The following is a 26073-nucleotide window of genomic DNA, read 5'->3' on the forward strand; positions in this document are numbered from 1 at the left end:
CCAAGCCCCCCCAAAACCTTAACTTCATGTCCGAGCTTAAGAGAGCACACTTCGGGATTTGCTAGAGGAGAGCGAACTTCAAGAATTAAGCTATTTGAGCGAACTTCATGTTGAGAGGTAGGAGAGCAAATTTTCCCTTGAGAGCCTTGTTTGAGTATATGTGGGAATATGAGTTTGAGCGTTTGAATGGGATAACCTAAGGAATGAATCAATATGCAACAAAAGGATTGAAATGCACTTCATCTCCAAGTCCTCATGAGTGCACTTCACAAAATGGAAGACATGAGCGAACTTAATGTTTGAGCGGAGATGAGCGAACTTCACAATTCGAGATAGATGAGCGAATTTCACCTTTAGCAACATTGAAGTGAACTTTACAAGCTATGGAAAGAGTGGTTTCTGGAGCAAGATCAAAAGACGAAGTTCAAGAGTCGCTTCATGTGATGGATGATAGGATCTAACTTCATGGGCTTGGTGAGAGAAGCAAACTTCATAAATCAGCCCACATGAGCGAACTTCTCAAATCAGCCCACATGAGTGAACTTCACAAATGAAGCCACATGAGTGAAGTTCATGTTTGGAAGGAGATGAGCGAAGATGGAAGAAGAGGAGTGAAGGAGGTTTGATAGCATTTACTTTGAGTTGATTTGATTTGGAGCGAATTTTATAAACTCAACAAGATGAGTGAACTTCAAAATTCAAGGTACATGAGTGAATATCAAGGATCAAGCTACATGAGCGAACTTCATGTTTGGAGCTATATGAGCGAACTTCAAAATTCAGCATACATGAGTGAACTTCATATTTAGAGGATGAGTGAACTTCAAGAATGAAGGTATATGAGTGAACTTCAAGATTCAAGGGAGATGAGCAAATTTTCTTAATGTTTTAATGCACTAATCAAACATTGTTTTAGCGCCCTCGAAATTAATTCAAAATTCAAATAAAAAGAGGTAAGTCGGCCAGCTTGAGATAATTTGTTGTTTTAATTTAATTAAACAAGTCAGCCTATATGGGAAAAGACACAACCTTTCCCTAATCGCCTATAAGAGGGAGAGCAAACATTCATTTCAAACATCAATCGAAATAAACTCATCTCTCTAATTAGTGAACTTCAGGAGCAGATCAGCAAATTTTAGCAGCAAGATAGCGAATTCAATCATCCTCAACAGCGAATTTACCCCAAAGGAGCAGCAATTTCATCCTCACAAGGGCGAATTTTAGCAGATTGAAGGGTGAATTTCATCCTTCAATAGCAAAGATTAAAAGCGAATTTAGGAAGACAGCGAACCCTTGGGTATCAACAGTCATATCATTGATCAGATTTTGAGGATAAATCACCAGATATTAGAAGTAAGTGCATCGTTTGGACTGATACAAAATCAGTTACAGGTCTGATTAAGGTTAGAAAGTGATTTTGTCTAGGCAAATTAGACTTCCCTAATTCATCGAGAGCAAACATTCATTTCAAACATCAATCGAAATAAACTCATCTCTCTAATTAGTGAACTTCAGGAGCAGATCAGCAAATTTTAGCAGCAAGATAGCGAATTCAATCATCCTCAACAGCGAATTTACCCCAAAGGAGCAGCGATTTCATCCTCACAAGGGCGAATTTTAGTAGATTGAAGGGTGAATTTCATCCTTCAATAGCAAAGATAAAAAGCGAATTTAGGAAGACAGCGAACCCTTGGGTATCAACAGTCATATCATTGATCAGATTTTGAGGATAAATCACCAGATATTAGAAGTAAGTGCATCGTTTGGACTGATACAAAATCAGTTACAGGTCTGATTAAGGTTAGAAAGTGATTTTGTCTAGGCAAATTAGACTTCCCTAATTCATCTAAAGGAGCGAATCAGTCTTATCTAGCAATTAATTTCACATTTATTAAGATGCAAGATTGATTTGGACTAATTTCATAACTAGCTTATTGAGTGAATAGGCTTCATTACATCAATATTTCACCACCACCCTAACTTACATCTCTCACAGGTGAAAGATGGCGGCTCCCAAACCAAACAAAACCATGACTCCTCATGCACTAATTAAGGAAGACTCGAAGAGCAGGGCATTCGAAAGTAGGATCACTTCACATTGGAGCAAAATAGGAGACACCAATCTCGGGAAGTTCGACACCAAGAAGTTTCGGCAACCATCCTACACAAGTGAACCTACCGCTACAACCAAGAAGATGATTGAAAGTGGGATCATAAATGCAGCTGGCTTTCCTCCTGCAGTGCAATGCTACGAACTAATTGTGGAGTGTGTCCAACATTATGACTCTCCCTCAAGAAGGATAGTGGCGAAAGATGGAATAGTGCTCACATATCTCTCGGAGACAGCAATCAGCGAAGCATTCCATCTACTAGAGCCTAAGGACATGGTCTACATAAGTATGGAGGGAGCTAAATCTGCCTACGACGATGATCCAGATGCTTATTCAAAGATCATCGACAAATTTTGGTTGAAGAGTAGAGGTGGTAGAAGTAGATGGCCCGACAGACTACATAGGGTGGACTTCAAAGATGAATTTAGAGACTTCATCACCCTGCTTCATCGATTAGTTGGTGCACCTGAGGCTTCTTATTTTGAAGACTGGATGCTCTATTTTATAGAGACTGTCACTCATGGCAAGGATACAATCAATTGGGTGAGGCTCATCATCAACAATATTGATCTATAGTTAAGGAGATTGATGCGCACTAGAACATTCTATATGAGCTCCTATGTCATATACTCCCTTGCAAGAAATTTCGCGTATCCAGGACTTATGTATAAGGGCGTAGTTGGAAGGAGACCTGGAGAGATAAAAGTGCATGAGTGTTATACACAGCTTAATCATCCACCTAAACAACATTATAGGAGAGTGAACAATGCATTCACTATGCATATCACGAGGACGCTTCAAGGTGGACTACGACAAAGACTCTCTCCAAAGGCACAAGCATTGGTACAACAACATGGTGCATGGTTCATTCAATTCCCGAAGTTCACCTATATCAGAGTACAAGGATGTCCTGTTCCTCCCTACATGTTGCCGCACTACCCGATAGATAGAGTGGTGCTACTTGAGGTGGTGAGACAATTGGCGGCATATGTCAAGGCATATAGGCATAAGCATGGAACCAATGTTTCTTTTCCCATTACAATTGGAGACTCTATTGAGGTATGCCCTTCCATTCATGTAGCTAAAGATGCTGAGAAGGAATTAGCAGTCCATTCATTCAAGCCATTCACTCCCAGAGATTGCTTCGATCCATATGTTAATGTAAAAGGAATTTTGGGGAAGTTGTATGGACACCAATGGTAGTTAGAGGACTATTGGATGAACGTTCAAGATGATGTGGAAGTGAAGAAGAAGATGTATTCTAGGCTACCTCTCGATTTCATCAGGAAATGCAAGTTGTTTCATGTTGCCGATCAAGTTCAAGATAGTGGCAAATATCTCCAATCAGCCTACGCCAAAGAAGACAAAGAGATCAAATTCAAGTGGGTTGATGTGGAGGTTGTTGATTTGAAGGAATTAATGAAACTAGTTTTGGAATACACTCACATATGGATAGACATACATCACTGGAAGTTGAAAGAGTAGAACATAGCAATAACATTCCACTCAGAAGAAAGAGCAGATGGTGAAGATGAAGCAAGCGCAAGTGGGAGTGATCCTCAACCATCTCACTCAAAAAGATTGAAGAGAAAGGAAGATCGTGGAGAAAAAGAGCCCTCAAGGAAGAAGCATAAATCAAGTTCAAGTCATCCTTCCTCCAGCCATGAAGAAGAATTGAATAAGGGAGAAAGACATGAAGAACAAAGGATAGAGAAACAGTTGAGTCAAGGAGCGAACAAATCAATGGAATCCACAGTTCACAATGACAAAGGTAAAGAAAAATCCTCACAAGGACAAGAAGATCTCACTCATCACATTCAAGAGATTGAAAGAAATGAAGAAGAGGATAATGATGAGACTACTTCACCGCTTAGAGATGAGCAAATGCATGAGGAAACACAAATTCAAGAAGGAAGATCCTCCATTCCTGAATGGCTTAAGGAAAGACTAGCCCAAGAAGTGATAGTAGTTGATGAAGAACCAACATACGCCATAGCCACCCTTCTAAGCCAAACTCGAGAAGTCATCGAGAAGAGGAAAGCTACAAAGATGTCCAAGGTGATTAGAGATGATTTGGGATCAAGGAAGTTGCAAGTAGCTACTCCAAGGGTTGACAAGTATGAAGGTGAAATCACAACAGATGAGTATAATATGGAGACCATTGATTTAGGTCCACTCACCTCCGAACAAGCCATAGGGGATGCTATTGATTCATTGAAGGCAGTTAATGATATGTTGTGAGATGAAATAGAAAAGAATAGAAGATTAGAAAAGGAAATAAGTGCATGGAGGAATTATGTTCAACAATTTCAGGAACCATTGAGACATTAGAGTCCAAAGCTATACCACCACCTTTGCTTCCTCCGGAATCAGTTGATCATATGGAGAAGATGAGGAATTCGACACAATTGATGGATACATGGATAGAAGATTCACATACAAGAGTTAGCGAGTTCATGAAGGGCATAATGAAGACACTCGACATAGTCGTAAGAGTCCTTGGAAGAACTCATGTTCTCATAGAGGCCTTTGAAGCATTTGCTCATGCTAGAGATGTCATCATTCCTGTATTGCAAGTAATAAGGAAAATACCCAGGGAAATCTTATCAAGAGAGAAGTTAAGAAGAGAAGGATCTACACCCAACTTTCTATAATGGAGTAGTCTACTTCGCACAAAGATCATTTTTGAGGAGATTGGAAACAAATGCAATCAAGTTCAAGATGATATGCATCGTATTCACGATAAGATAGTAGAAGTAACGTAGATCGTTTTGGAAAGAAAGATTGATCCTGGAACGATTATAGAGGCTAGAGAATTGGAGGAAAGGATAAGAGTTATCTTCCATGGGACTGATGGAATGATCACCAAAAGACAGTTGGATGATATGCTTGAGTTCGTGGTATTAGCCAACAAGACTCAAGAACTCGAACCTGAATGGGAGAATGCCATCGTCAAAGCCTTCGATGAAGTCATGCACATGGAGGAACAGTTGAAGTCTCTACTTGAGATCCCGATGACTGAGAGAGAAGGCATAGTGTCCAGATTCATTGCATATGCCAAAAGGGAAGGAGAGAAAGGAAACAGGATTCTAGAAGACAGTTTTTTATGATCCTACTTGGCAATTCATTTTCTCATTGGAGGATGCTTCCTCGATTTTAGTGTCAGCACATGCTATTTTCTCATTGGTTGATTCCATGATAATGTTTACCTAGATAGGGTTCCATTTGTATCAAACCCTAATTAGGGTTTAGGTGGCAAAATCTTGGCCCTTGATCTTCATTTGATCTTAGCCCTTCATTGTATTTGAGAGTACTATATAAGCTCCACTCATTCATCTGTAAGAGGTTATAGAGAGTTGATTTCAGAAAATTAGTAAGCTAGAGAGAGATTAGATATTAGAGATAGAACTCAAGAGTGATAAGAGAAGGACTTGAAGAATTGTTGTTGTTTGGCTTTTGGATTAATAAAATATTGAAGTCATGGTGTTTCTATTCAATCTTTGAAGCTTATTGCATGGTTTTTCATCTTCTCAAGTCAATCTTTGATTATTACTTTGAGTACTTAGATTGAATGATGGAATGTTATACTTGATGCATAGTGAAGCTCGTAATCCATACCACTAGCCTCTTATTGATTGTAAGTGTGCCTTGTGTGGTCAACTGGAATCATTGAAAGTGCTTAAGTTCAATTGATGCTCAATCATGGTTATGCATCCAAGTGATGGTGTATATGCTTAGTAACGATTTGAAGATCTCTAAATTTCCTTAGAAGATTGCACTAGTTTTGGTGAAGTTGTTCTTGTTTGGCAATGCTAAGACTAGTATAGTTTCACTTGTGTCGTTTTTCATCCATTCATTCCTAGGATAGCTTAGAACCTCTCAACCCTCATCTTTTGCTATTTTTTTGGGTAAACATCTTGTAGTAGTAGAAAAGAACTTCACAATACATTATCCGCAAAGTACTTAAAGAGTCTCCTCTCAAGTTAAAAAGGCCCCTCGATGAAACAGCAATCGCAACGACCACTCGTGCTTATCCACACGTCGAGCCCTCACACGTATAAACCTTGGAGTTGTCTCGAGTGATCCTTAAGCTAATCTTCAGCATTTGAGAAGCTTTATTCAAGAGAGGACAAGATACGTTTGAGCATTTTGTTCTGTGTTCACATGTGCGTAAAAACCACATCAACAAGATGTTAGGGGAGTTTCTAAAGGAAGTGCTTTCATTCCTCTTAGGCTATCCTCAAGCATTATTTCTCATAACAACCAATGGTGGCTTAGACAACTCCTTTTCAAACATAGATAGGGATATTTGACAAGTCTTCCTTCCCATCTTCACTGGCACATGCTTTTGGGGCTTTTGTTTGCCCTTTTGCTATTTTTTAATGGCACAATGCTTTATTTTGTCTTATGTACTTTTATTATTTTGATTCTAGGTTTCTCCCTTCCTAGAACTTTCTAATATTAACTAGTGTAACTTGTAGTACTCTTGACCTACTTTTGGTTATTTGTAAACATTAATATAATTTCTTTCATTCTTTCTTTCCTTCATTCCTATCACACCATGGAGATATCTCTAACTTCTTGATGTCATCAAAGTAAAGAATTGTGACAAAGGGCAAAACTATGATATAATGTATGACTATGTGATGTTTGGTGTTGTCATCCTCATCCTCTACTTTCTCAAAGACATCCTTCTTGGTCTTTGTCTCGAGGCTGTCCTCTGTTGTCTTGAAAACTAAATTAATATTTTCACTCTGACACATTGTTCTATGCTGTATTGGAAAGAGGAGACATGGGGACATGTTTTGGGGATGACAATTTTTGCTAAATTTGGGGATGGTGGCCCAAATATAATATAATACTTGGAAAATTAATTAGAAAAAAATTTAAAAGAAATTGGAATCTATCTTTTGTAAAATTAATATGTAAAAAATTGTTGTACTCATACGAAATTTTTTATATCGAGTCATACTTGTGTAAGTCCTTAACATTCCTTATTTGTTGAGTTGTTACTTGAGTCCTTGTCATTGTCATCATTGTTGTTTTTGCCATCTCTAGTCATGGTCTTTGTAGGAGTCAACCAAAGGAGCTTTCCAATGCATCTGATGAGGCCAACATTGGGGCTTGAATGAGGAAGGGCAAAAACGGTTTAGGCATGAAACTACCCAAAAGTTGTCTTCGAGAACACCGTAAGGCCAAATGGCTATAAAATTCGAAAAATAGAAAGTGGGCATGTAATGTCCCCATTTTTGTTCACACCAGCCTTGTAGTAAGCTTTGACTTTTTTGGTGTGCACCGACCTTGTTTAAGGGGATTTTTGACGTTGGCAATGAGCTCAGTTGGTCTAGAGGACTACTGTGACACTTTTCAAAGTGAATTCCAGCTTCTAATGTGTTTTCCAAGATTGTTGGAGAGTGCCTATTTATAGTTAGTCACCTAGTTGGTCCTGATTTTCATTATTCATCATCAATATAATTCCAATCTAGTTAGATTTTGATTTTGTTAGTTTTCAGCAGTTTCCGCAACTTGGGTGTATAAACTTTAATTTAATTATTTTACTAAGATTGCTTAATTTTATTAAAATAATCTAAAAAGCACCTTAGTGTAATAGCTTGTTGGAAAGGGAATAAAAAGTTTGAAATCATGGATACATAAAATAAGGACCTTGCATATCAAATATTATTATTATATCATAAAAAGGGTCTTTTGGAACAAAAAGGAGCATTTTATTAGAAGTGAACTTTAAAATGTCTTTTGGAAAGTTTGGCGGTAAAAAGTGCAAAAGGAGGTTTTGTGAGCTCATTTGTATTACGCAGATTATTCTATTCTCATTTGGTGAAACTCTTATGGTTTTGTGGGATTGAACTTGGTTCATCTCAACCTTCCTAAGGACGAAAACCCTATTGGAGAAGATTAATCACGGTAGTGAAAGATCCTCCTTGGCTAATTCAGTGTGGCTCATTCAGAGTTACAGGTTGAGTGGAAAAGATTTTATAGGTGCTATTAAAACTCAAATTTGTGAAATCTTGCTAGGCAAGACAAGATTACTAGAGTTTGCAGGTTTGTCAGTTTTTGCAGGTTTTGAGTTGTGAAAGTTGTAATTGGTGAATTTGTTAGTGCCGTGTGTGCTTTGGAAAAGTTGATACAAGTATCATTATTTAAGAATAAATCAGATTTCGTATTGGTGCTGATCAAATCACTCAGCCATACATCTGCTAAAGAAGCCCATTCAAGGCTTAAATTATTGTCTTATCTGGTGGATCTGCTGTACCATCAGGCAATGATGTGGGAGAATGAAATTAAATAAAATAATCTGTAAGCTTCAAGGCAGATCACTGTTGTTATATGAGGAGTCAACACAAGAGAGAAAAGAAGAAAGGTCACTTCAATATTGCATACACTACTTTGGTATGACGTGGATGAGAGGATCTTCGCGCAGCATTGAAGTATTCGGGAAGGGGTGCTGGTTTATCCTTTAATGGGATGTGGGACCTTCAAGGGAGCTGCCTAGGCCATAATAAATTAAAAATAAAAAAGGCTCAAATCCCTTTAGCAACTCAACATCCTTGGTAGGTGATTAAGAAGGATTTAACTTGTGTTTTTTGATGTCTTTCCACTCACTCCATCTAGCCACCAGCTTGGAAGACTCAACAAAACTTTATTGTGTTTTTTGTGACTTGAGCACTAATACTACCCAGCCCACATGAAGAAGAAAAGACAAAAGAGGAAGTCCAGAAATCAACGCAGATCTGAAGGTTCCAAAAATTATATTTGTTATTTTTATTCCTCCACTATCAAAAGGAATTGTTGGTAGAAAAGGAGCATCTACAAGGAAATTTCAGTTGTGTGATTGCTGGACAAAGGACAAGTTTGCCCCTCATGCAAGTGTGACGTGGAAAATAAAGCAGGGGATGTTATGACTGTAAAGAGCCATCCCTGGCTAGGCGCTATCAAAGAAATCTAACAAAGTGTTTAAGCTACTGATTTCTCCAGGTCAGAAGTAATATATATATATATATATATATATTGTTTTCTATTTTATCTGGCAGCCATTGTCATACTGAAATCATTGTATCTCAGCCCCTTGAAATAGAGTAAACTGTTTGATGTTTGATGACATCATTAATTTCAGGGAAGAGTAATTGCTGTTGAATCATGTATCAATATTCTCTACATTTTATATTGTAATTTCAGACTGAATGAAGAAAACATTCCAATCAGCAGAGTATTGTTTAAGGTCTCAATTTATTAATTTATGAATGCATTGCATCCTCTACATATTTCATCGAGTGAACATCAAGCTTTAAGAACATTATATGAAAACTTTACAAACTATCAACACGCAGAAATAAACAGAAACTTACAAATGATGTTCATACAACTGTTTGACAAAGTGTCAGCGGGAAAAAGATGCAAAAATTTGGTGAAATTTCAGGGTGGATCTCACAGGGAAAAACACCCCCAAGTACATGCTGTTAGGTATTTTGCACAATTTTAACAGAGACAAAAAGTGGTCCAAATAGTAGTGTGCATCATATCAGGTTGTGGGCCAAAAAAATGCAAAAAGTTGTCTATTTGATCTCCATGTGTCTGCCATAACATCTCTTGGACAGAATGCTTTAATGAAATAAATTGCAGAAGTGAAGAGCATAATAGGAAACATGCTGCAGATATTTGATAATAATTGAGAATAATAAGCCACTTTGAGTGGGGAAACCTCCAAAATTCTCCAGAACACAATTTGCAATACGATGATCATAAACTAACCACTTACTCCTCTATAAACCCGACTTATGTCTTGGAGGCCACCCAGGCTGAGTTAACTATATAGGACTATATTAATGACCAGAAAACTTGATTAAAGTAATGGTAGCCCCAAACCAACCACACATATCTCTATTTACACTTCTGTAATAAGGATGTAGCAAATGCAAACACAAAAAAGTGGGCAAGTAATGAAATGCATGTGTCATAATATTTCTTGTCTAAGTTTCGTCCAGGACAAGTTTAAAACATGAAAAAAGTGGCTCATTCTCCTTAGGCACCTGCTTGCCACAATTTGACCAAGGAATTTTGCGTGCAAAGGGTGGATTGAAATACTAAAGAGCATGCTTAGCATCATTTGGACCAAGGCTTCAAGTGCTAATGCTGGATAAGAGTTGTAAAATGTGTGTGCCCAGCAGTTCAAATGCTAATGTTTATTTAAAAAGCAATGGAAAACTTGGACCCAGCAGCTTTTGGAGGAATTTTGCATGCTTAGAAAATCACACTCTCCTTCAAATATGGATTGATCATTGCTTTCCATCATCTCAGATTTGTCAAATAGAAGGATAAGAGTTTCAGTTGTAGCTCACCAAATGGAATTTACATCTTGAAAGTTTGATAATTATCATTCCAAGTGTCTGCAACATCCTCTTCAATGTTGCAAAGGTTCTTACGCTTGTTTGAGTGCAATAGGATTTTTTTATTGATTTCTAGCAGACTCGTAGCATTTACAACAATAGAGAGCAGTGTTTCAATATCAGCAATCTTCATCTACAGCAGCAGCTCAGTCAAGTTTCAGTCATATGCTTATGCAGCAGGTCAAGGCAGATTTATAGCAGATTTCAGTTGTATTGTATGATCTGAAAGTTCTTTCCTTGACTGGCATATTTTCAATACATTTCTGATCACCTGATCAGTGATAGGTCAATCTTTTTCATGACCAAGGGTTTCAGTATTGCGTGTTTCAGATTCAGCACCTAGGGTTTTAGTAATTATGAAGGCTTCTTCCATATTGGAATATGAGAATTCCAAGGCCAAGGACATAGAGATAGGACATGTGAATGTGCAAGAGGTTGATTTGGAGCATTCTTGAAAGACTTGGTGAGTACTTGTGCCTGGAAAACCCCCGTGGGTTACTCGCAGATGAACTCAGCCACGAGTTTTTCCAGAAATCGTGGTGAGTGTACACCCTAACCTTGTGAAACCATGCGCTTAAAACGATAAATCTTATCACAGACTCACCTGACAAAGAATAAAGATGAAAAAGTGATTTCACTTTTAGGTTTTCATGTGTTTTTTTCTATGTGCTATTTTGTGTTTCTTTCAACTAGTGATTTAACGTGTGACCAGGTGAAAGACTTGCAGAAAGCGTGACATGCGACCAGGTGAGAGAACTTGAGCAACAAAGATTTTCATTTATGTTATACATGCCTTGGCCTGCGGTCCTGCAATATAGATCATTTTACAAGTTAGTACTATGAATTTAGGATAAAGATTGACCAATGTTTTATACCCTTGACCTACGACATTAGAGTTTTGAAATATACACCATACGACGTCCAATACATATAGAACCTGTTTTTTGTAAATTGAGTACAGAGGATTTAATGTTTTGGCACTATATTTTGTGTTCTTATTTTAAATTTGCCAATGCGCTTTATATGATGAACATGGCTTAAACTGTGAACCACTTGTGGCCTACTTTATAAATTCTGATAAATTATCATACCATATTACCATGTACTTCCTCATTATTGTTATTATTAGATGTACTTGCTCTTATTATTAACAAAAGAATGTCATTCTCAGTTACATAAAAGTGATACTACTGGGTCATTACCAATTCCATTAACAGTGCTGGGATGATTCCTCCTGTGTTTTGGATTTAATACATAAAAATTAGATACCATAATATAAAATTATAAATAAAAATATAGATACAAATATTGATTATACGATAACGCTATGGTTCGTAATTCCTTAGCATGCCAGAATTATAAGAGGCCATCATCTGTGTCTGAATACTGTGATTTAAATTTGTTCATGCAAAAACAATTGACTTAAAATTTATGTATTGTTACCTGCTTATTTTCATCTGCAACAAGTACACTTGGTGGCAAACAAAGGGATCCTTGCTGGAAACATGAAACAGCAGGTGCATTGTGAGGAAAGGTTATTTGTAACAATTGCACTTAGTCTATGATTGGTGGCATAAATCAACTCAAATATCACCTTGCACAGATCATTTGCCAAGATGTTAAGCCATGTGAAAGATGTACTAAAGAGATTGAGAGGGAGGTAAGAGCAATGCTTGCAACATATGACCAAAGGAAGGCATATAAAAAGACAACAACAAAGGCAATGGCCGCTCCAATGTCAAATTTCAGTTCTGGGCCTCTTCTTTCATTGGGCCACAGATACTAGGATTGTGAAGTGTGGGCAACCATATTTCTAGTTTTTTTGTTCCTCGTAAATCATAACACTCTTGGTGTGCAACCTAGATTGAAAGTTACTGCATGGGATAAAGAACTACAACATGAGGCAAAATTGGCATGTGTGAGATTTTGGTACTACAATAATATTTCATATAATGTTGCTTCTAGTCCATATTGGGAAAAATTGTTCATTGCATTGACCATGGTAGGTAAGGGGTTGAAGGCCCCGAATCGTCACGAGTTGAGTGAGCTATTATTGTAGGATGGGGTCCAAAACATAGGTCAACTAGTGGATGAACAAAGGAGAATTTAGGAAAAGAAAGGCTGCACCATTTTATTTGATGGGTGGACAAATGGCAGAAATAGGACACTTATCAACTTTTTAGCTGCTTCAAGGGGCAGTTGGTATTTTTAAAATCTATTGATGCTTCCAATGAAGTAAAAAATGCAAAGACATTGTGCAACATGTTGGATGAGGTGGTGATGGAAGTGGGAGTGCAAAATGTCATTCAGATTATGACTGACAATGCATCTGCATGTGGCAGATGGTAAACTTCTACAGGCAAAAACACTCAACATTATATTGGAGCCCTTGTCCTGCCCATTGTCTTGAATGGCTCCTTGAGGACACAGGAAAACTAAGTTGGATGAAGAATGTGGTTGAAGATGGAAGTAATATCACAAAGTACACCAACAACGACACATTTTTCTTGAATCTTATGAAAAAGCACACTAATGGTAAGGATCTCATGCGATCAAGAGTCACACACCTTGCTACTAATTTCCTCACCTTGTAGAGCATATTGGTTACTTAGCCCGACCTTAAGTGCATCTTTGTGAGTGATAGATAGTTGGAGAGTGCTTATTTTAGGAAGTAGGAAGCCTGAAGCAGAGGTTGTGAAGACCATTTTTGATGATAGATTTGCCAAAGTCATGGAGGAGATCATCAATGTAAGTTTTCAAATTTTGATTGATGATTTATTTTTAAATCATCTAATATTACAATTTGCTGATTTTGTTAAATTTTTTATATTTAGGTGTTAGAATTGTTGGTTAGGGTTCTACAATTGGTGGATGGGGATCAAAACTCCATGTGGTATCTATATGAAGTCATGGATAAGGCCAAAGAGGTGATTCAACATTTGTATGGGTCAACAAGACCAAATATGAGAACCAAATGTAGGGGTTTTTGTTGGCCTCAACACGTATTGGGAGAGTGGTTGCAGATGAGAACCTTGGAGACCTCATACTTGATGAGTTACAAAGGTATAAGAAGGGCAAAGGACCATTGTTTTCGTCAACTAATTGCACTCATAGGAGATAAACCTTACTGTCAAGTAAAACAAACGTGTTTAATTTTAGTTTACCATTTACTTCACTTTTTAAGTTTATTAAAATCTTTACCAAGTTATAAATGACAATTTTTATCCTTGCAGATTTGTGGTGGGAAGATTATGGTGCAACAATGCCTATTCTTGAAAAACTTACCATCCACATTTTATTTCAGCCTTGTGGTCCTTCTGGTTGTGAGCATAATTGGAGTGTTTTTGAGGCCATTAAAACAAAGAAGCGCAATGGGTTGACTCAAAACGCTTGAATGACCTTGTCTATGTGTGATACAACCTTTAGTTGCATGAAAAGAAGATACAAGGGCAGAGTTCACATGAATCACTTGACCTTGATGACATTGATCCATATTCAGATTGGATTGCTAAGCCTAATGATGTTGATGTGGATCCATTGTTAACTAATGATGAGTTACTTGATTTGGAGAGGGAGGCAATTGAATGGGAGGTGGAAGTGGCAGCATAAGAGGAGGTAGAAAACAAGGTTAGTCAACTAGTAGAGGCAGTTTTCTCACATACACAACTTGATCCTCATCCTATCACTATGGATTAGGCACCTATTAAGGATATTGCAGCTGTACCATCTACTTCAGCAACACCTACATAGTGGCAACAAACTTTTTTGAGCTTTAGTCATAGAAGAAATTTATGATTTATAATTTTCATTGATACCAAAACTTGAAATGAATATGTATTTAGAGGTTGAACTTGTTTTGTAGTCTACGATATGTATTGAACTCAAATTTATTCAATTGCACTTGTTTTTTGGCTATGATATCTATCAAACTCAAAATTTGATTTATATATGATGGAAATCAGTAATATGTTTTACAAATTTAGTGTATATATGTGTTTTTGAAGAATATTTAAAGAAATTATGTATTTTCAAATGTTCAATAAATTGCCAAGTTATTGTCGAGTTTTTAAAATTTTTGGGCTATAAGGTTACGAGACCAAAGTAAAATTACATGACTCAGAGACAACAACTATCCAATTATGCAAGGAAAAGTCAATAATAAAAAAAATAAAAAAATCATAGAAAACAAATTATATGTCTCATTCCATGGATTCTTCCTTCAAATTGTTTAATTTCATCATTAGTCAACTTACTCCAATTTTTGATGAACATATTTCTTTTAGAGGGTTCCACATTGTAATGTCCCCACTTTGAAATAGAATTTAATAATAAATAATAATAAGAAAATTAAAATATTAAAAATTAAATTAAAATATAAAAGAATATAATTAAAATTTAATTAAGTTAATGAATGGTCAAAAGACATAAAATGAAAAGTTGCGACTCCCTCAAACATGAGATATAAAAGGGAGAAGAGAACCTCATTTGAGGGGGGAATCGGGGATAATTTGGGGAATCAAAAGTGCAGATCTGATTTAAATAAGAAGTGCAGATCTGATTGTGAAAGGTAGTGTACCTTTCAAAGGGGAGAAATAATGAAGAGTTGCGCTCTTTCATAGGGCGCTAATGGTTAAAGGGTGTGTCTCTTGCCAAAGGGCATACATGGTGAAGAGGTGCGACCTCTCCCTCACATGGAGAGATATAAAGGAAAGGAATCAAAAGCATCCAATATCATCACCACGGATCAGATCAGAGAAGAATTGTTATTCAGTTATAGGCAGTAACATCCTTGTTCTTGGTGGTATGCATGGGGATGGAATAGAATTGATATCCTGATGGAATATATATTGATTGTTCATTAAGAGCATTAGAGCGCATAGCCTGGTACGCTAAATATTCTGTGATGTCTGCAATGTTGTTCGCTTGTTTCCTTTTTGAATTAATAAATAAATAAACTTCAGAATAAGATAAATTATATGACTAAAACAAAGCATTTTTCCTAAAAGAACCTGGTTATTAATTAGCATTTGTTTGCAGTTAGAATATCATAATTTAAATGATATCTTATGTAATCAAATATCAGAAAAACCCATATGAGTGATCTGATCTCGGATACTTCTGCTAATGCCTATGGAGGATGGGAATGATTTGTGCAAAGGGAAAGGCGGCCTAATTCCACACCAATCAGGTGGTCCCAAGATGTGGTAAGGATCAGTGATTCGGAAACCTTGAGGGAGTGGTCCCAAAATGGGGTAAGGGTCAGCATTCGGAAACCTTGAGGGAGCCTATTGGTAGTTTAGTTTCTCAACACCCTAGCACCATAATTACCCCTTCCTCCATTAGGGTTAGGTAGTAACCAAGTTAGACCATAATATAGAGGGTTATGATTTATAATATGATGGAATAGCAGTAATAAGCATAATAACATTTGGTAATGCATTCAATGATGTATGACAATTGTTGATAACATGACAACTTCCAAGTATTGGACATCACACACATTTCCATGACAACAACCAGTCACATTATTCAACTTGTTATGAATAATGTGACTGGTTCTACCAGTAGACAACAAAAGTTCTAGCTTGAAGGGTAAAGAAAAAGTTGAAGAGGTTAAGCAAGAATTCTCAAAACAATGGATTAGAAAAGCTGATCTAAACATTGGGAATACTCCTCCACCGGTAGAACCAGTCAATGCTTCATCAGCAGGACAGAGCAGTGCTCCACCGGCAAGAAGTTCTTCATCTAATTGAAGAAAGTCTCCTTGAGGGTTTGGCAATCTAATGACACATGTGCTATTATTCCCTCAGTTAGAGATAAGAAGTTGGAAATTACTTATTATCGGCAGACAATGTTAAGTGAATACTTAACTGGCATGCATTTAATGTGGTAGATGGTAAAAAGACACTATAAATTTGAGGTTTTGGCTCCATTTCATTTCACTGAGATTTCAAACCTACGAAGAGCACGAAGATTCCGAGCTAAGGCATTTTGAGCAAGAGGCAAGAACACTCCAAGCAATCATCCATCCTAAAGGCAGTAAATGGTATTTTATCATGGCATCCACCTCTACAATTGAATATATAGCAAACCCTACTGTTGTTGAAGTCATAAAAAGACCTAGGCCCGTATTTCTATTAGTTCCCGAGGTAGCAAAGAAAGATGATACCTTAGGTGCTTTTTCTCAAATTCCTAAGGGAGTTGTTTATGCTGAAGACCCCAGAATTTACATTCACTGTAACATTGAGGAACTAGGAGATGAAGAGATTAAAACCATGTTTAAAACTGTGATATGTGATGAATCCGGCAATGTAAAAGATGAACATAAGATCATTGAAACCCTAGGATTTATGGAGATCCTTAGCATTCCTGAATTCCCCAAGGATGTGATTAGGATAGTCTTAAGCAGGGTACATGGTGAATTTTTCTGGCTAGATGCAATCCACAAAATCATTAAGGAAGCCGTGAAAGCTGTCACAGGGTTACCGACCATCGGTAAAAGGCCAGACAAAACTAAGAAGGTTTCCAATGACCTAGTTACTCAGTTAACTGGTGCCACATCCGATAAAAGGTCCTTAAGAGTAAATAATGTAACAGACATTAATGTGAGATTTATCAGCATGATATTATGGTATAAAGCTACTCATGCAAATAGACTTAATTCAGTTTCAAGTTTATGCATTAAGAGTGCTTATGATATGGTCACAGATAATGCAAAGATTGATGTATGTGAGTGGTTAAAGGATGAATTAATTGACAACTTAGGCAAGATTAAGAAGGACAAGAAAGGAACTTTCAGGTTTGGAAATCTGCTAGTATGTCTGATGCTACATATAACCAAACAGGTTCCCGGTATAGGCTACAAAGAACTTGGATATGATATAATGGTAGGCAAACAGTTAACAGAACTATTCAATAATATGGGAGAAGATAAGGAAAACAATATCCATGATTTCTTTCAAGCACTAAAGGTCAAAATGAAGAAAGAATCTGACTATCACAAAAGATTGTTGACAAATATAAGGATGAAATATGCTTTGTAATCAAGAAGGATGAGATCTGGATGGAAGCAGTCATCCCTAGGACAGTTTGGGTAACAGAAATGGGTTATGAAACAGATGATCATATAATTGAAACATATGCTAAAGCACTTCTGAAAGCCCCTAAAGAACCTAAGGAAGAAGTATTTGGTAGTGCAGAAACTATTGAAAGCCAAATACAATCCAAGAAAAGAGTGAAAAAGGTTGACGCAGTTGTAAGAATAGGCTCCAGACAGGCAAAGGCTATTAAAGAAGATGTGTTAAAGCAAACCGGTATAACAGAGGATGAGTTAGCAGCTCCACAACCTGAAACTCACCTATCATCGGTAGGTACTTCTTCGGAGAGTGACATGCCTGCAACTTTCAAAAGAGTTGTAAGGAAAAGAGATCCCTCACCGGCAACCACACCCTCACCTAGGAGGACAAGACAAAAACAACAAGCAGTGAGATCTCCGGTAAGAAAGGCTTCACCAAAGAAGAAGAAACTAACACCCAAAAAGAAGAAGAGGACAAACAAGGACTTGGCCCCTCTTGATATACTGTTGAATGAAATTATAGAGGAAGGAAAATTGAAGAATATAGAGAAAATATATGACTCTGACAACTGATGAAAAAGAACAAGTAGAAAACAGTGTTATATTGCATATGGATATGTATAAGAAATTTTTGATGGAAGTAGTAAATGAAATTCCAGATGAACTATTTAAGAGACTGGAAGCAAGAAGACAAGCAGTAATAGAACTGGACAAGAAAATAAAGATAGAGAAGCTACTTGCTGTATATCCGGTGAATTCACCCGAAGAAATTGATGACTTAATTGCTCAAGCCAATCGGTCAGTATTTTCTACTGCACACCGGCACATTCCTTTAATGGTTGGAAGAGTTAATGAGGTGACTGAGGAGACAGAAAATGGATGGGATATATTCCTAGTTGAAAAAGAAAAATAGGAAGAATACAGGAACCCCAAACCTATAAAGGTATATCAGAAAGAAAGAGACAAGGGTAAAGGTAAAGTTGGTGGACCACCTAGTATCAAGGTTAAAGACAACTTAACCCCCACCTCCTTTGATTACTCCGCCGGTAAAAACAACAGCTACAGAAGATCAATCGACAACCGAGAGTATGGATGTAGAGGATGGTAATCCTAATCCTGAAGTCTTATATACTGTGGATGTTGATACTCAAAAGATCAACATTGTGGTAGACAAAGATACAGCTGATAAGACTGACATGGCTAGTGAGCCTCCGGTAGCAGAGCAAACTGATAACACACAGGAGAAACCGGCAGATGACAAAGAGAAAAAGGTAGAGACTCAGATTGAGACAATGCAACAAACAGAGCAAAAGGCTCCGGAACAGGAACAGAAGGAAACAGTGCCACCGGCAACTGGAGAAGTAGAAAAACCATTGCTTAAGGAAATGCAGACACAAACAGACCTACCAGAGGTCAATACAAGCTTGGTTACTTCCATTGGCGGTACTCAGAATCTAGGTTCATCATCAGGCTACAAATCAACTAATGTGACTGAGGTACTATTAGATTCAATTAAAAAGATAACAGACTGCAGCTCACAAGCTTATAAGGCAATAGATGATACCATACCAATTTTGAAGGTAATTGCTCCTAATTGTAATATAGACAATAAAGATTCTTTAGGACAACTTGATAACTTGTGTAAATATATCACATAAAACATTGAGAAAATAAAGAAGAGACATTGAAGGATACAGTAGAAATTGAAAAGCAAAAATTTTTTGATGAGCAAATAAAGAAGTGTAATAGAGATTTTGACACACTTCTACCGGAATTGTGTAATTTATTGAAAGAGTACAAAACTCTGTACAAAGACACCTGTAAGACAAACTTTTTGACTGTAGATATAGATAAAAAGATGAGCAAGGTACAGGATGAAATCAATAAACTTGCAGATAATTTTGTTAACTCACCTGATACACTATCAATTTTTGAGGAGAAGATAACAAATTTTGAAGAAGAATTACTTAAATTGGAAAGAGAAAAAGAGAGAATAGTGAATAAGGCAAAACATCTAAGATTAAAACTGAGTCCAAGATTGGACTATTTAGCATCACTGCGGAAGGAAGTATCTGAGGAACTAATACAGGGACAGAAAACACCGACAGAGCATTTGCAGCATCTCACCGGTACAGTTAAGAGAACAGAGACAACAATAAGAGATAGTAAAAAGTTTATGGAGAGTATAAACTTGATTTTGGCGGATCTATTTCAAATTGTAACTACCTAGTTACAAGGTCGAAACTACAAACTCCACTGACATCTTGACAACCTTTGTCATTGATGCCAAAGGGGGAGTAGTGGGATGAGAAAATTCAACATCACATGAATCATATGCTCAGGGGGAGCACACACATTTTTGGTAACTTTTTTGGACTTCACATTTTTGGATAATTTTTGGATACACTTTTGAAATTTCTCATGAGTGTTGCCATCAATGCCAAAGGGGGAGATTGTTGGCATATGCACACTTCAATGAGACATTGTAAGTGATTGAAGGTTTTGTCATTGATGGCAACCTTGCAATCCTATGGCTTCGGCAAAGCATTATACCGGCAAGGCATTACACCGACAAGTTAGTGCACCGGCATCAATAGATCACACTCTACACCGGCACTCAGGACACCGGCACCGGCACAAAGAAAGGAAGTATACCGACACAGAAGCCGACAGGATTTTGTTATATTATATTTTGTTTATTATTGTAAAAACTTTGTAAGCCGACTTGGCATGTTGTAAAATGACTCATATATAAAAGAGATCATTGTAGACATTTGTAAGTAAGGAAGTGAGTGAAGAAAGTGATATATGCGAAATATTAAGGCAGACCTATTATGCGAAATATAGGTTGAAGGGTTTATGTAAGAAGCAGAGCAGCAACCGGTACTGGATCAGGCATTATAGATGCTATTGTAAAGCAGTACAAGATATTGGATCTGTATAATCCACATTGTAAGTCAGTGAGACTTTCCATTGAGCAGTGAGCTCTAGGCAGTTGGCCTTCTTGCATGTGCAGGCCCCTATTGTAAGTAATATTCTTTTATTGGCCAGTGAGTGAATATTGTGGGTCACAAATCCCATCGAGGTTTTTCCCACACCGGGTTTCCTCGTTAAATCCTTGTGTTATGGTGTGCTTTTCATGTGGATGTTCTTAATTCTGTTTATTACATTATTTCTTGCATACCGGTACACTGTTATAATATGTTCTGCATGTTTTAAGTTAAGAAATTCTAATTACCGGTTAGATACTGATTCACCCCCCCCTCTCAGTATCTGTGGGATTCCTAACACATTTATGATTTTTATGCATGTTCAATGGCCACATTTGGGTTGGATGCAATCCCACTTACCCAAAGAATTCTCAAATCATAGGTGTGAATGGGGAGTCCACTGCTACAAAATATCATTTCCTCTTGCAACAGTTAAAAAGCCTATGCAGCCACCTCTGTTTCCCTAGAAATAATGGTTTTACCTATTTGAATGGATGTCTTTAGGCAAGTATCCACTTAATTGTGTTAATTTGATTTTGACATATTTTCCCATATGGTAAGCTAATTCAAATTTGTATTATATGTATGGCATATTACTATGGTATAACACTTGCTTTCTACTCATAATTTGTGACAAGTGTTTTCGGATTATGTCTCTAGTTGGCACAATTTGCCTCCTCAATATGGAACTTTATTTTATATATAAAAATGGTACATGCTTTTGTCCTAGTGAAGAACCATAATAACATTATATGAACTAAAAACTATTAAAGGTTACATCACATACACTTTCATACAATATATTCAAGAATCCCATTCTTAATGGAAAATGCCTTGTGGTTGAAGTGAACCATCCATTTTAAAATGCTGAATTCTTTGTACTCACCACCTAAAAAACATCAAGGAAATATATAGTGCTATGTTGTAGAAAGGAATTTGTGAATGTTAAAAATATCATAGACCACCTACATATAGACATTCAAATAGCCTTACAACTGCAAGAAAAAAATCTACAAATTGCAAAAAAAACCTTGTGGAAGGGATTACGAAGGAGGAAATAAAAAATTATATGTGCCTAGATTTTTTATTAAGAGGCTCATTGTCTTAAGGAATCAGAAGAGGTTTGCAGAGGCAACTTGTAATGTCCCCTTCTCACTGATGTTCTTTCAGAGGTCCATTAGCCTATTCCTGAGACCCGTAGGCTAGGTGGAATGAGTAATCAGGGTCTAGCATCGATGAAACGAAGACTTACTATTTTTAGTAAGTCAGGGGATGACCGTTCTGGTGCCATTGTCCGACCGAACACTCCTTGCTTTGCCTCTGGACGCGATGATCATATTTTTCTGAGCATTAATTCTTGACTTACTATTTTTAGTAAGTGGCTGGGTGGCACATTTCTATTTTTGGCAGTAGTCAGGGGTTTGAATTCTGCAGCAGTTTGTGGTCGTCTGGGTTCAGTTTCATCTTGGAGGTGATAATAATCAGTGCGGGAGATATTTGCAACATAATTAAATATTATTTCCTTTCCTAAGGTTAATATTTAATTAATCTATTTATTGGATGCTGGTTTATTAAATTCGGGATTAATGCCTGTTTAATCCTAAGTTGGGCGAAATTCAATTATTTTATGGGATGTGAAATGTTTTTTTAAAAAGGGATATTATTTCACTATTACATCGCCATTTTTGTGCCTAAGTGTCCAACGTGGGTCCTCCCCTCTCTTGGGCGTGACTTTTGACTTAGGGAGTTGGGCGCTACTCTTGGGTCCACATGAAAGTGGAATGAAATTCAAATGCAAGCGTGGAATTTGGAGGGATGTCATTTGGATTTGAAGAATGAAGTTATAAATATGAGGCTTGGGTTCCCATTTGCACCATCTTGAAAATCTGTAATGTTATGCTGCCGGATTGGCGACAGAACTTGAGGCTTCGGAGTGCGTCTCCCTAGTGCTACCCGGTTTCGTACTTGAAATACAGTACCTAGCTGTGCCTTGTATTCTCCTATCGCTTTCAGAGCTTTGCCATAGACATCTTGGTGTTGCAACGATTGTGGACTTGCTGGTTTTGCCTGTGGCTGAAACACATTTTTGCTCACATCTCTCTGTTGGAGCGTCTGATAGTTATGGGTATTATTCCTATCTTCCTTCCCAGCACTGGCAAATAAATTTGTAAGTTTTTAGCCCATTTGTTTGAGTATTGATTTAATTATGCAAAATCGAAATTCTTAGTCTAGGCGTGGGTTTTTTGGGTTGCATTGGGATGCGTGCAAAATAAAAAGAGGGTTGTTTGGGGTGTGGCTGTGATTGGTTGTCATTGTATTGGATGTATGGTGGGATTGGGCTTGATTTGAGTCAATTCGGGTAAGAATTGAGTGAGTTATGAGTATTTTCATGTTTTCATGGGCTGCTGGAACTGTACTTTCAGCCTGCAGAGCAGTGTAACAGAAAATTACAGTATTGTGTAGAAATCTGCAGTTAATCTTCTCATCTCATCTCCTTATTGTAAGGATTGTTTCAGTAGTACTGAGCATCCCATTCTATCTGCTTATTTTGTACTTCCCACTGCATAAGTGGAAGAGGCTGGCTTGCCGCCTTCTCAGTTTTGTAATTCAGTTTTCTTTGATAAATAGTCCTCCCGCTGAAATATGCGGTAGAGTGATGTTTTAATGTAATGTCCTCCCGCTGAATAAGTGGTCGAGTGATAAAGTTCAATGTTTTGGTCCTCCCGCTGAAATATGCGGTAGAGTGATTGTTAATGTAATGTCCTCCCGCTGAAATACGCGGTAGAGTGATTGAACTTCTATTTCTTGTAATAGTTCCCTTGGTCGGTTTACCGCCAAGAAGTTTAGTTTCTATCCTGCTGGATAAGCAGAAGGGGATGGCTTGCCGCCCATGCAGTTGTAATGTTCAGTTTGTTTATTGATGCTGACGATCCTCGAAACACCGTATGCTCTCACCCTCCCAGTCTGGGCTCTCGGTGAACAAAAGGTGTAAGGGTTCCCTTTAGTTGTTTTGCTTATTACTCTAACCTTAACGGGTAATTGTTGTGGTTGAATTGCTATTGGCCTGAAAAAACAAAAAAAAATTAGTGGGATATTACACAACTGTCATTATACACAAGACATCAGTGACAAATGCCTATGTAGGGTTCTATCTGAAAAGAATTGAATATTATGCCCGATATAGTAGATAAATGTGTAACCTAGAGAAATACGCTAGATGCTTGAGCACACTACCTTGGAACCAAGTAACTATCATGGTATAGGTACATCAAAGGTTATGAACTAGAACTATATAAGATGATTCTTATAACATTCATGTGGTATATTCATTTCTTATTGAAGCAAGTAAAAAGTACAATATATTTGGCTTTACATTTTTGAATATTTTATATTGCACCTAATGTTAGAAGAGGATAAGTTATAAAATGCATTGTTGCCTGTTTATGATTCAACTTTTCTTTGAATTTACAGGATTTTTATGAGATCGAGAAGGAAGCAAACTGGTCATTGTATCATGAACAATGCAGGTAGATTCTAGTAATGGGTGTTATAAAATCCAACATGCACATGAGCTTTTTGTTTTTAGGGATTGTGCTTGATAAAAAGTTAAGTGTGATTATAGGATCGAAAGAAAATGTGTGAATTTTGATCTGAATGGAGCATCATAGACAACTCAAACGTTGTCTAAAGTTGATCCACAATTTTGTGTCATCCCTGAAAGTTGCATTCTCTCTGAATTTTCAAATCAAGACTGATGAACATGCATGCTAAGTATTCATCAGACCAAATGAGTAAAGATGCAATATAACAACTTGTACAGGGCACCCCTATTTATTTACAACTTTAAGAGAAAACAAAAAAGCTAAATTGCAGTCTTCACATTTTTTTTAAATCTATACATTATGCATACCTCTAACATATAATTTCAACAGTAAGGTTGTATATGCATGATAGGTAGTTTAAGTGGATAATGTAAACACTAAGGTATGTAAATAGGGAAAGGTCGATGGCCTCTGTTTTTGTACACTCCAAGGAAAAAGGAAGTTACTAAGTAGGCAACAAGTAGATAGTCTGTATAGACAATAATGTATGCAATTATAATGGCCCTTTTACTGTATTTTTAGGAAATTTGCAATTTGTTGTATTTTCCGGATTACTGAAATAACATAGAATACCTATTGCAATTTGCAGTAGGTATTTGGACGATAAGACACTTGAAGTTGATGGCCATGAAATTATAGTTACTACCATGAGGGGGCCTCTAGAGATTCTATAGGGTGACTACTAAGAAGGCATCTGCACATCTTAAGGGTGGTGCTAAAAAATTTGAGAGTTTTGCTACATTAGTAGGTGCTCCCTATGTTTGTGGTTGAAGTAAATGAAAAGACCTATAAGTTTGATATGTGAATTGTTTCTAATGCAATTTGCACAACTAATTGTCCTGTTCCCCTTGTAATTGTCGTGTATGAAAATTTTGGTATCATTGAGGGTCTTATGACAATTGTTCATGCAACCATAGCTACATAGAAGACAATAGATGCCCCCTCAATGATGGATTGGCATGGAGGTCACAATTTCAAAACATCACAAAGGAGGTGCCAGAAAATGGGAAGCATCCAGAGGAGCGTAGTCAAACATAACAAGGGGAGATTATATAATAATATATTTGTCCACATTCTTTTTGTCATTCATGCCACCACGGCAACAACTAGTGTGCGTGGAACATCATTCGATGTATGCACTATCTAGTAGCTTATCATTTAAAATTCCTTGTAGAGTTTGCAGATCTAATTCAAAACATTTTGGGTTTCATGCTATATTGGAGCCATGATACAGGTCAAGATGCAAGGCAGAAAATGTTTGTATTTTGGAAGTATTGTATTGGTTTTGTCATTGATGTCAACACTTGTTAACACTTGTCAACACTTATCAGCACTTGGAGATCTTTGGTTATGTTCACCGGCATGTTCAGTGACTTATGCATAGTCACTGACATCTGGTTCACCGACAGGTTATATTGTTCATCGGCACTTGGAATGACTTGGAGACTACTTGGTTATGTCGAAGACACTATTTGATCACTTGGTTTTGGCGATTTGGTTATTAATCTAATCGGGTTTGCATATTTTCTGTTACCAGCAAATAGGTCCAGGATATGCACCGGCAAGAATATCTGTTCCAGATCAGCACAACACGTCATGAAGATGATTTATTATTATTGTAAATGCATTGAGCCAACATGATGCATTGCATAATGATTTATTTGTAATTGATTTTATTGTAATATCTTTAGTGAGCCGATCTACTCAATTGGTCTTAGGTTATGGTATAAATGTAAGATCTCATTTGTGAGATTGATATGGGAATGTAAGTAAGTGCGAATAAGGTATATGCGAAAATAAGCAGAGCTATACACGCATACATCATTTGAAGATTGAAGGAAGGTATTGAGAAGATAATCAGAGCTTAACCAGTACTGAATCTAGCATATGAAG

At 37.1% G+C, this 26073-nt stretch overlaps 1 protein-coding gene across 1 annotated transcript in view; it reads left to right on the forward strand.

The window, feature by feature from the left end:
* The window catches only part of LOC131034433 (histone-lysine N-methyltransferase ATXR4), a 70668-nt gene extending 46559 nt beyond the window's left edge, over positions 1-24109 (forward strand). Inside the window, exon 4 of the mRNA XM_057965929.2 lies at positions 24050-24109. Coding sequence (XP_057821912.2) covers positions 24050-24109 — 60 coding nt within the window. The remainder of the gene's footprint in view (positions 1-24049) is intronic.
* The last annotated feature ends 1964 nt before the right edge of the window (positions 24110-26073 follow it).

The sequence above is a fragment of the Cryptomeria japonica genome, chromosome 1 (assembly GCF_030272615.1).
Source record: "Cryptomeria japonica chromosome 1, Sugi_1.0, whole genome shotgun sequence".
Lineage (NCBI taxonomy): Eukaryota > Viridiplantae > Streptophyta > Pinopsida > Cupressales > Cupressaceae > Cryptomeria > Cryptomeria japonica.